The following is a 12,545-nucleotide window of genomic DNA, read 5'->3' as shown; positions in this document are numbered from 1 at the left end:
TCGGAGACCGATGACTACGACTACATCGCCGAGGCCGACGCGCCGTCAAAACGCACGGATAGGAAGAAACGTTCCCCGGGCTTGGCTGCGATAACATCCACATTAGGTCTAGATTTGCACACTTTAACCCTAGTTGCCAAAGTGGAAGAGCAAATTAATCGAACGAAGACCAACTTGGTTCCAATTGCCAATGACACAGCAGAAGTCAGCAGGGAACTTCGCGACATCATCGCGGCAACGGAAAACAGCTTGGTTGCAATTGCCAATGACACAGCAGAAGTCAGCAGGGAACTTCGCGACATCATCGCGGCAACGGAAAACAGCTTGGTTGCAATTGCCAATGACACAGCAGAGGTCAGCAAGGGCCTTCGCGATATCATCGCGCGCTACAACGCTAGCCGCGACGACACAGAGAGTGCCGCAGTGTCCCACGTCGATGTAATCGACAGACCGCCGCCGCCCGACGCCCCGGTGAAACACACGGCGCGCGCCATTGTGAGTTACAGTAGAAACGACATAGAGTCTTCCGACGTTACCGTGGCTGGCGAGGTACACAGGTTACATTACGCTGCGTTGTTGAAGTCTGCAGAGCACGAACCCAGACTGTGTCCCGTGATCACCCTAACAAGTGCCTGCGCTATCATGAATGTCATTGTGACAGACGAAACCCAGCTGCGGAAACTCGGCGGCAATCTCACTGCGTTCTATCTCCGTGATTTGAATAGATGTGGGCGTAAAGGACAGAAGTACATTTGCACCACAGGCAACGTGCGTGGGACAAAGGGACTGCTTATCGACGTAAAATACAGAAGTCCCATGTTGAACTCCGACGATCCGGCGTGGATGGAGTTACCCATCGGACCTCTGGCGCGTTGTGCCGAGAGGGTCTACCATTTCACTGAATGCGAAACGCCCCAGCCGCCGGCTCGATTCACCGGACCGCCACAGAACATCAGGCGTGGCAAGATGCACAAGTTCTAACGGCCGTTTCGTTCATGTAATGGTCGTTTATGTGTATCGTGAGGGGCCTGATCTAATGTTGTGTGTCCGCGGTGTTCTGTGCACTCCGTCTGAATGCTGTAGTACATCTTGATATTGTGTTTTCCACATGTGAACCAAATAAAAAAGAAACCTGTACTCATTGAGCGTGGTCTTCTTCTTTATTGTGAAGCAGCGACAACAAGCGAATGCTGGTTGATCAACGGCATTTTTTTATTCATTCACGACAACACAAAGCGTGTGTTATAATATCAGGACCCCGGTTATGTCTACAATGTCGCTAAACGTAACCTTGCGAAGACTTAAACACAGGGGAGCTGTGTAGCTGTTAGTTTACGGTGTATGCTTTTCTGTCTCTGTCCAGGTGAGATTCTGGTGGTTGGTTCGAATCCCACCGTAGCCGCTCTGGGTGACACCGTGGTGCTGCCGTGTCACCTGGAGCCCGCGTTCGACGTCCGGGGTTTGACGGTGGAGTGGTCCAGACCCGACCTCAAACCTGACCCGTCCGACCGGCTCAGCCGAGTGGGGTACGTTCACCTATACAGAGACAAGAACGATGTTCCCGACATGAAGATCGCGTCGTACCTCAAGAGGACGCAGTTGTTCGCGGACGCCATGAAACACGGGAACATTTCCCTCCAGATCACGAATGTGTCCGAGGGAGACGCAGGCAGATACCGCTGTTTTGTACCAAAGCTACAGAGTCGGGTGAAATTTGCGATCGTCGAACTTTTAGTCGGTGAGAGCAAATGTTCTTTTTTGTTGTTGTTGTTGTTGTTGGTGGTGAAGAAGGTGTTGTGTGGTGCCAAGCTCACTCACACAGGCTACAGTGTGATGACGAGCGTTGACTCTTTGTTTTTTTTTGTCGTTTAGATTTGACGTTTGTCAGAAACTCGACAACAGAGGCACCGCTGACGTTTGTCAGAAACTCGACAACAGAGGCACCGCTGCAAACTCTAACAACTGCAGATCATCGAGACACTACTCCAACAAACGGTGAGAACACTCAGAAAAGAACAACACTCAGACCTTTCTGTGTACAATTCACAGTTGGTCGCTTTGTGTGTGTGTGTGTATGTGTTTGCGGTGACCTTGTTGCTTTTTCTACATCAGCAGATGGAGCCAGGATCTACGCGATCGTAGCTGTCGTCGTCGGCCTACTACTTCTGCCTGTTGTCGGCTTTGTTGTATATCGTCATCGTCCCATTTGCTCATGTTACACTGACGTTAGACTCATTAGGGCTTTAATGCCACATCTTCCTCGTACTGCTTGAGTATGCGGTTACGACGATAGCATCGGCCCTGTCACTTACCGTGTTACTTATTTTGTTTTATGATCTGTGCTGAGAGCATATTTTCTAATGTCAATGATGTACTACTTTGTGATCAATGTATGCGTGTACCTTTGTTGTGTTTCCTGAATTGAATAAACTGTATATTTTGTAGTAATATCACGGTGTGTCTCTCTTACTTATTATTGCTTTCAGACACGTACTCAATAACAGCAAACACGAGTGTTTCCACAGTGGATTCTTTATTTGTTGTACATACATAACAAACACCAAACGCATTATTACTGTTAAGTGACAAAACATTTGTGTTTGGTTTGTGTAGCAAACACGAGAGCGCTGAGTTTAGAGGTAGAGTGCACTCTGTTATGTTTGGGGCACGGGTACGTCGTCGACTTCTCCGTGGCTTGCACGCAGAACAACCCCGTTCCAGTTTGCCTAACAGTCACAGGCACCCCCCACAAATCCATAAGTCGTTTAGCCTCATTCTCCACCCGTTCGCCGTCGGGGCTGTCTTCTTCGGCGTCGAATTGGATTGCAGGCAACCCCTGGCGTTCTTTCAGTAAGTCCGCGAATCGGTCACCCAGAAACGTGACGTCGTCGGCGATGGGATTGGAGGAAAGTCCCACAGAAAGAGAAAGATGATGGTCGAACCCGGACCCGGGGAGATTGATCTGATCGTTGAACGTTTCTACGTATTCGAATCCGGTGCCCTGTTTGTAACAGTTGGGCAATCGCACTGATTTTCTGAAGGCATACGGAGCCCTGTCGATGGCCGAACGCCTTGTCGTTTTGCGAGGCGCGTCTGCGCTCAGTCGCAAACAGCGAACGTCGTTCTTTGAGGCGCTCTGCGATATCGCCTTGCTCAGATCGCACAGGCTGCAGGCCCGTGTCTCCTCTGGGTACGAAAGCAACAGGTAGCGCAGAGAAACCTTCTCCATTTCTTGCAATAACGGCCTGTACGCCTCTATGCCACGGACACTGCACAGTTCCACGGGCAGATACCACAGCATCCTAAGGCTCAACTTAGATTGCACGGACGACGATCTGATGTACACGGCCACTTTACCGATTGCTCTCGTGAGCTCCTTCAGGCTTACGCCATCAGGGGGGCTATTGGGCCGTTGGGCCCTTTGCGCCGTTGGCGTTGCGTTCACCATGGACAGTAACGACTCGGCTACCACCAACAACAAACTACTCGCCATCGCTCGGCTAACCTTGCGTCTCGTCGCGCAGTTGGCCTTCACCGTGTACCGTGCGTGACACGACGCGCAGCACTTCATGTCCACATCGAGATTCAACCGAGTCACTGGTCTTCCGGGCAGAAAGACCTCATTGTAACAAGGCCGAGTCGTCAGCTCGCTGAGGTGTCCTCTGGATGTTACGACGTAAGAATGCGCAGTCTTCCCGGTAGCAGGATCGACATTGTCCTCCATAAGCAGCACTGGGTTCACAGAGCCCCATTCTCTACGCGACGGCAGCGATCCAATCTGAGCCTGAGGTTCTCGCGTCACGCAGTACTGGATCAGATCGTTGAACGTGACACCTTGTCCCACGTGCACGGCGAACCTGCAAGGGAACGCCGCGGGTCTGTCCGTCAAAGTCCCCGGGTGGTTATTGAACCAGTGTATCGTGCCGTCGTGTTCCACCCGCTGCTGCGAAGGCGCGGTGTGAGAGGGCGCGTGCGTCGTTAGAAACGGTGAACCGGGGGTTGTGGGGCGTTGGTGTACCCCATCGGTCGGTTTGACTTCCCGTTCCGCCACCGAATCTCTGTTCACAAAGGTGCGGTCGGACGTAAGCGACTCGGACTTGGGATCGGACTGCAGTTCGAACTTTAGCTCCGGTGTAATAACCTGAGCCGGTTCAGCTGGTTCGTCTTCGCCACAGGTCACGTCTAGCGAGTTGTCCTTCACGTAAGGGTAATTCCAACGTTTGAAGGCTAGGTGGTCCAGGCCCGTGACCGAAAGTCCGTGTAAGGACTCGTGTTCACCAACACTCTTGTCCAACAGCCCTCCGTGGTCGATTACATCTTGAAGCGAAGGGGGGGCTGTGGTGTCCTTCTCCACATAGTAGATGCTCATCATCCGGTTGAAAAGTGGGTAATGGTGCATAATATCGTACTTCCTGGTCAGCATTTCTCGTGTCGCGCAAACAAACAGCGAATGCATGCGTTCGCCCAGGTCAAGTTCCTCGGTGTCAGCGCGTTTAACGTAATGCTCCAGGAACGCAGCACATTTTATTCCCTTCGACATACACATTCGTACCAGCTCGCTGTCAGCGGCAGCAAGCGAGACATCGGCGAGAGGTTCTTGGAGCTCTATGTCATGGCCTGCCACACACCGACGATCCTTCAACCCGGGCACCGCCACGTCTCGCACGATACGTAGTTGACAGAACGTGGTACGTTCCATGTCCGACCTCACCGCGTGGACGCGGGCGATGTCGTCTTTGCGTAAGGCTAAGGCCGAACGAGACGAATTCCACAGGTGCCACACATCGGCCTCCGCTCCTCTTGTCAAGAAGCAGTGTTCCTGTAGACTAGGTGTCGTCTGGTTCGCAACAGCGGGCTCGGCGTCCATGTCCATCGGTGCGCTGGAAGGTTATGTTTGTGCAGAAACTGTAGCAACATATAGCACTTACCGTGTGTACGCCACTTACCCGGTTTTTTATACATATATGCACGTGTGGGTGTGTGAAGAAGAAGAATTAGAAGAAGAAGAACAAAAAGAAGAACAAGAAAAAAAAGCTTTAAGAAACAGAAAACGAGGTCAAGTTGACAAGACGTCGAAACCAACACGGCGATACGTACGTCGTTACTAGAAGCGAGGAAGTGGATAAAAGCCGAGCCCTTGTATCCATCGCGAAATCTGTAGATCCTATTCTCGGGACTGCCGTACACACCGACTGGTTTCTCTTCCTCCTTGAACGACGGCAACCTCTGCAGTTCTTCCATGGCAGATTCTACACCCAATCTCAACGTAGTGCACATGTGGTTATTTTGAGCCTGGACCATAACGTTGATGTCCAAGTGCAACAACACAGACGCTAGGAGCAGTCTCATCATCAGACTCTTGCCGCACTGCCTCGGCGCTAGGCAAAGCGTGTACGGATTTGCGTAACGCCGAAAGTCCTTCTCTATGTGATACCAGTGACTTTGCGTGGGTTTCGCGTGGTCGTACGCCTCGGATCCCAGGGGAGCCAGTCCGAGTTTGGACAGTAATGCGTGTTTGTACTTGTAGAGATTGTCGCCCAGTTGGGTGAGCGTAACACCTAACACCACACCTCGCAGGAGTTCAATTTGAAAGGGTTCCAATCTCATGTCTTTGACTCGGAAATATTCAAACACCCGGTCGATCATGCGGCCGAATCTGCACATGACAGAATGCGAGTCCTGCTTACTAAGGGCGTCGGTCGTTTGCAAAGTCCGCATCCTCGCCCGAGCTCCTTCTAAGCCGAGCCGCTGTATCAAAAGGGCTTGCGCTGTGCGGTTCGTGAGCAACTGCGTGTACTCGGCCATCGTTTCGGTGTGTTCCCTGTCCTTCTCGCTGTCTCTCGTCATCTTGGACAGTCTGATTCGGATACAGTCCACCGACACCCCGATCGGAGCCACTTGAGATGTAACGATGGGATCCCTGGTGAACTCTGTCAACAGCCACTGGGTATCCTCCGCGCACGGGGACAGCGCACCGCGGTGCAACATCGCCACAGCCGGAGAGTGTCGAGCGGACGGAAGCGACAATTATTTCGTCCACGGCGACGGCGCGGAACTCTGTCCCGCTCGACTTCTCGCAAATAGTCCTGCGTTGTGTCACACGGAAAAAGAACTGAGGTGTCCCACCAAGGCCTCTCTGATGCAGTTTGTCCTTCCGAATAAAATATACTTCAGATACTGCTGGTTGTTTTCGGGTACACCTACCGACAACGGCTACATTTTCACCAACGGAGGGGATGCATTAACCGATAGAGATTTGGTCGAACGAAACAGACTTATGATGACGAGCGAGCTGCCCAACGACGTGGATCTCGAACGCCGGTGCGATCGGCGACACGAGGCGCTCAGGGCCTTTTGGTTAACCAGCGAAGGCAATTTGGTGTACGTGACAAGTAGTTCGGAGGACATGAAATTCCGGTCGATCAGAGCTAGAAACCGCAGCGTGGCACTATCGCTGTGGACCAGCAATCCGGAGCTGTGTGGTCAAACGATGAGGGAGTCCGCGTCGGCCTATTCTAACCTCATCCGCATATGCGAACGCGCTAGCGTGTCTAGCAACGGGAGGTTCTATAATCTGTATGCCAACTACCCGCTGCCCGTGCAGGGTGAACCGGACGAACTCGCTGGCTGCGAGCTACACGTGTGTGAGGAAAGGGACGTGTGCGGCATTGAGATTCGCGACGGGGATCAGCTGTTGGTGTACCTCAGTCCGATCTATGAGAAATACTTTGACTTTATAACGGACCAGAACAACGCCGTTGACCTACGGGATCGAGTGGAGTCGCTTGGGGCTCGATGGTTGGTGGAACACGATCGCAACGAAACGCTGTTCACCTTGCGTGTAAAACACAACTGGTTCACAAGAATGTGCATCAGAGTCACGATGTTAATGTCCGCCATGTAGGCTAGACCGCACGTACCGATGAAACAGTACTAACACTCATCGGACAACTAGTCGTGCACATCCTACAAACTCAGTGTATCCACGGTGGACATATATATATATATATATATATATATATCTAGCTTCACACCATGGCGGAGCAGCTTAACCGAAAAGGAGCCTTGAGGATTGAGATGCGAGAACGTGACAGGTGCGTCTTTGCCACTTGGCGAAGTGCCGTCGTTGCCGGTGCGACTCCCTACTTCCCAAGCAGAACCCAATGCTTTTCTGCGATGTCTAAGCCGGGACCGGGGTATGTTGCCCTGACGCACGGCCCCGACGGCGACCTAGCCACGTTCGAGTTGTTCACTAAAGGCAAGGGGTGCATCTGGAAATACACAGTCGGCCCAGACGAGACGTGCACGGAGTACGTCTTGTCTTCTGGCAGTGGGTCCACCGCTCGGATTGTGTTTCGAGATCCAGACGGAAAATGCGTGGAGTATGTCTTGTCTTCTGGCATCGAACCCCCCGATCGCTTTGTGTTTCCGAACATGGAGTCGCTCACGCTGTATTGCAGAAAGCAGGCGACCGAGCGCGCGGTAGATAAAGATCACTACGACATGATCAGAGGCTTGGAAACGGCCGACCGAGAGGCCTCGTATCCTCAAGGAATCTGCGATATGATGGGAGACTTACGAGTAACGTCAGACCGCGAGGCTGCTTCCTACGACGGCGGACGACCTTTGGTGTTGCCGCCACCGCCTCCTGTCAACAGGAACACTAAACCCGGCGTGAACCGGGTCGCGCGCGAGACGCACGGGGATCGTCCCGTTGTTCGCAGAGAGTTAAAGCCCCCGACAGGTACTCGTGAACTAGAGGAAGGCTATCCTTATCCGCCACCGAGACGGTCTGCCGGAGAACGTGGGGTATCAAGGCCCGAGTGGACTGGCAGCGACGAGTACGAGTGGTTGGCGGCGTATCGCGACTGAGGAAAAAGTGCCGCGGTGAGATCACACCGCAGGGCTCCCCAAGTTGGGGAGACACGAAAGCCATTCCGAAGAAGACCGCAAACTGTCCTCCAAATAAATGCCAAACGGAACCCGTCTAGTGTGTCTCGCAAGTGATTATGTGTGTCGATGATTCTGTGCTGACACTGACCTGCGAACGATGAAATTTGCATGCTTTGTGTTTTTGTATCACATTTGATAATAAACGACCACCGTGGTGGATGCATGCTTTGTGTTTTTGTATCACATTTGATAATAAACGACCACCGTGGAACAACGTGTGGAATGTCCCATCTTTATTTATTCGTGTGCTGTTCAAACCACACGCGTCTGGTAACTGACGTGTGACTCGTACATTATGTGACAGCTAGATGTTAGGTTAAGCACGAGTACTTGGGTGCTTGTCTACATTTGTCCACCTGCAAAAGTATAACCATATCATCACGACTCAATGTATCAAAGTCAAAATGAAAATAAGGCCTGAAACAATGACACGGTCCACATTGTACACACATCTCAACGGCTTTATTCGAGAGGTTACACGTAACAACGTATTATAGCACAGAGAAACATGTGACATTCTGCGGTCCGCCAGCAACAGAGGCACACAACTCTTAACGGAGGGACTTAGTGTAGTTTCCTTCTCGTGTAAAGCACCAGATGCCCTGGGTGCGATGTCCCACGCCAGCCTGCGAAGCTGACACGTATGAGCTCGGTGAAACACCAGGTGATTTGTTTCAGCAGCTCAGTTGGAGTCGTCGCGTGTCCGGTGAAATGCAAGTCGCCCGTGTAAATTATATAGTCTCCGCGAAACCTGGCGATCAGACCTTCGTACTCATCCGACATGATGCTAGGGTACGTGAACATGAGACCCGATGCACCCTTGTAGCGAAGAACCGCATCGCGACAAGACAGTGCTTCGACCAAATCGTTGGAAGGTTTCGCATCTGTGAGATGCACCACCTTTGCGGCAAATAGCTTGTGTGCTATGTAGTAATCCGTTACGCCGGAACGGCTTTCCACCGACAGTATCTCAGGTATGGTGGGGAATCTGATCCCCTTGGCCTCGGTGATCAAGCTAGACAGGCAGCCGGCTCCGTGTTCGAAACGCACCGGGGTGGTTCTCAGCAAAGCTGCTACGCTACCGCATATTCTCTTCCACCGATTAGAAGGATGCTTCTCATCGGGGTATTTGCGGCTGATTGCAATGCCGTCGCAAAGCGACACATGGTCACCGTGAGCACATTGTGTAGGTGAAACCCAAACCGACCGGGTGTCATTCTTCTCCATAGTTGCGAGCTGGGTCTCGGAGCAAGTGCACCGTAAGTCGTCCTCGTGTTCCATACGTGCAGCCAGCATATTCCTAGGTCGGCCAGTCTTCCGGCGTCTAGGTCGGCCAGTCTTCCGGCGTCTAGGTCGGCCAGTCTTCCGGCGTCTAGGTCGGCCGCTCCCGACGTGTAGGTCGGCCGCTCCCGACGTCTAGGTCGGCCGCCCCCTACGTCTAGGTCGGCCGCTCCCGACGTCTAGGTCGGCCGCTCCCGACGTCTAGGTCGGCCGCTCCCGACGTCTAGGTCGGCCGCTCCCGACGTCTAGGTCGGCCGCCCCCTACGTCTAGGTCGGTCGCTCCCAACGTCTAGGTCGGTCGCCCCCGACGTCTAGGTCGGCCAGTCTTACGGCCGTCTGTAAAAACATGGTACACAAAAACACACACAAGCATCAGTGTACCGACCAACATATGTACCACTTGATGTATAAAGTACGCAGCATACACAAAATGCATATACTATACACCATGTTCAGTGGGGAAAAAAACCAGAACGGTGTGTACCGAACAAAAACTCTGTCTCTGTCAGCATTCTAGGTCGGCGGTTGCTCGTTCTCAGTCGGTCCGACTCACACTCACCGAACCCTTTCACAAGAGTATAAAGCCCCAAGACTACCGGTGTGTTCGTCGATTGCAAGTGGGTTTGCTGGAAAACATGTGGCAGTCAAAAGCTTGCGTTCGAGTGCTAGTCAGCCTGCTAGCACTTTGGCTGGAGTGTTGCAACCAAAGTGCGATTGGCTACGCTGGCCAAGAACAAGTAGCTGTATTTGGGAAACTGTCTTATTCGCTCTCATTACCTGGCTATTTGGAAAGTCCTACTTCTGTCTTTCGAAAAAACGGTCAGGTCGTCAGGCCAGCTAGCCACCATCTGTATGAAGTGACACACACTAGATTGGGGTACCAGGTCACCATTCGATTTCTTACTTGCAATGACGAAGGGCAATATGTGTTAGGCGGGGCGAGATTCACTGTCATCGCAAACCCAATCGATCGAGGTATATATTATTACACGTCAAAGGCGCGCTGTGGAACGGGAAGGACGCCGTGTAGCGTAACAGACAGCACAGCAGTTATCGCTCCGCTAGATGGAGTCGGCGCAATTTACAAGTTTCACGTTGAGACTCCCGACATCTGGCGTGTAATAGAGATATGGAACCACACTATGAGCCCAACACAAAGGCTGACCGGTGGCTGTTTTATAACCCCAAACGGTACGACGTTTGTGGGGCGCGGCAATGTAAACTACAAGTATTTCATTTACACACGGCAAAGTGCTGAAGCGGATCAGTCCTGTTCACAAGTCAGTCGGTCTCTCGACGGTAATCCGGACGACGCTGATCCAATCGATGATCCTGCCACTGGGAGCACGGCAGAGGAACCCGAGCACATGACACCGCAGACTACCACTCGCTGTACGTAGTAAGCACATATTCCCCCCCCCCCCCCCCTCTGCGATATCACGATATCGACACGGTTGTTGGATGGGGTGTCGAGTAAAAAAAAAAAATAACAATGCACTCTTTTCATCCTTAGTGTGCACAGACGACTGCCGCATTGCCATACCCAAATTGGTCCCCCTGCAGCCCGTGGACACCACCAAGGTGCAGCTGTATGCCATTTTAGCCAAACGTAAGCCCGCCGAATGCCACACGTGTGTATGTTTGTGTAATATATAAACTACGTGTTAATTACCATGGTATATGTTCACAGTTGACAGGATAGAAGCCACGATCAACAAAGTCAACGTTTGCCGTTCCGACGCCAGCCGCAACGGAGGACTCGACGCAAAAGTGTTGCTCCTGCCACTGTTTGCGCGTCTCTACATATGAACAACGACGCTGTTGGGGTCTGCTCAGTGTCAACATGTGGTATTATATGGACTCTGGTTGTATGCATAACAATCTTGTCTTCCACGCAAATAAAAACAAACATGACAGCACAATGACAAAGGGAGTGAGATGCTTTATTGTATGAATGCACAAACATACACATACACATACATATGAGCGTCCTCACATCGCAACATAAATGCACACTAGTGTGATTTACAGGCTGTGCGCTGAATGCCAGCGTAACGTTTCACACGGTCAATATCAACATCGGTGATCGCGGCGGCGATCCGTTTCCATCTACTGTCATCCAGTAACGTCCGCGCAGTGAGTCTGCGCTTCGGGTCGTACTGAAGCAATGCCAACGCGATTCTCTTCACCTCTGTACACCGCATCAGGGTGGGCATTACACACATGGGATTCCAGATGCTTTCGTCGTCGTGGTCGTCGCGACCGAGAGTTTCATTGATGATTTTATACGTTGGAAAGTTTTTACTGTGAAAGGTCATCGTCGCCTCCATGGCATCTACTATCAGCACGCCCAGGCTCCACATGTCGATAGCGCAGGTGTACTGCGCGATACCCTCCTTCTTTGTGTCAAATAATTCCGGGGCTCTGTAGGACTCCGTTACCAACCCAGAACTCATGGACTTCGCAGCATACCTAGAAAGGCCCATATCTGCCACCTTCACGGTTAGCGTGTCCGCTGTGAGCAACACATTAGCGGGTGTCAGATCTCTGTGTATCATGTTAAGCCCGTGCATGTAAGCCAGAGCGTCGGCGATCTCCAGAGAGAAACGGCCGATAAACGTAATCGGCAACAGGCCCGAGTGATAGCGACCCTGGTAGATCACCTCAAACAGCGTTAAAGGGAGGTAGGGCATGAGCGTTGCTATCTCGCCATCGTGAAGAAAACAGTCCAGCGTCTCCACTATATTAGGATGGCCTCTCAAAGCCGATAGACAAGACAGTTCCCGGACGGTGGAGTCCGTCATAGTGCCGTTTTCGTAATTGCGGTGGCACTTCAACGCATAGCGTTGATCGGTAACGCGACACTTAACGTGGTACACAACACCATATGCCCCTTCGCCTACCTGTGCAACAATCTCGTACTTGTCCATGGCGGTCACGCGAGACGCATGTAATCCGCTACAGTGACAAAAGAGCGATGGCGGTGGTACAACCGCAGAAGCACTTCGCAGGTGTTGATGTTTAACAGAGCCTTGGTGGTTTCGCACGTGTTGATGTCGGCCGAGGTAATGGGCTGTAATTCGGTGGCACGCTTACGGCGTGCCAACCAGTTAATTTCTCTGCAAAACACACTGTTCCATCGACGACTGTTGGAATTGGAACTGCGGCGGACCGCTGATCGTTTAGCTCTTCTTGTAGCCGTTGCGCGGCGAGCTAGAGTGCTCGCCGATACAGGTTCGGCTTTCTGAGTCTCGGAAATCACAGCGAGCAACTGCGACTCTGGTTGCTCGAGTATCGGTGTGCCTGCTGGC

At 52.1% G+C, this 12,545-nt stretch overlaps 1 protein-coding gene across 1 annotated transcript; it reads right to left on the bottom strand.

Annotated features, from left to right (window-relative positions):
- Positions 1-11,249: 11,249 nt before the first annotated feature.
- Positions 11,250-12,164, bottom strand: LOC309693075 (cyclin-dependent kinase 3-like; the record flags this gene model as incomplete). The annotated part of the gene is made up of 1 exon (XM_082512051.1): positions 11,250-12,164. The coding sequence occupies one exon, from the start codon at positions 12,162-12,164 to the stop codon at positions 11,250-11,252; it is 915 nt and encodes a 304-aa protein (XP_082368177.1).
- Between the last annotated feature and the right edge of the window lie 381 nt (positions 12,165-12,545).

Source organism: Aulonocara stuartgranti (genome assembly GCF_965226115.1).
Source record: "Aulonocara stuartgranti genome assembly, chromosome: 17".
Classification (NCBI taxonomy): Eukaryota; Metazoa; Chordata; class Actinopteri; order Cichliformes; family Cichlidae; genus Aulonocara; species Aulonocara stuartgranti.
This window is presented reverse-complemented; position numbering and strand designations above follow the sequence as displayed.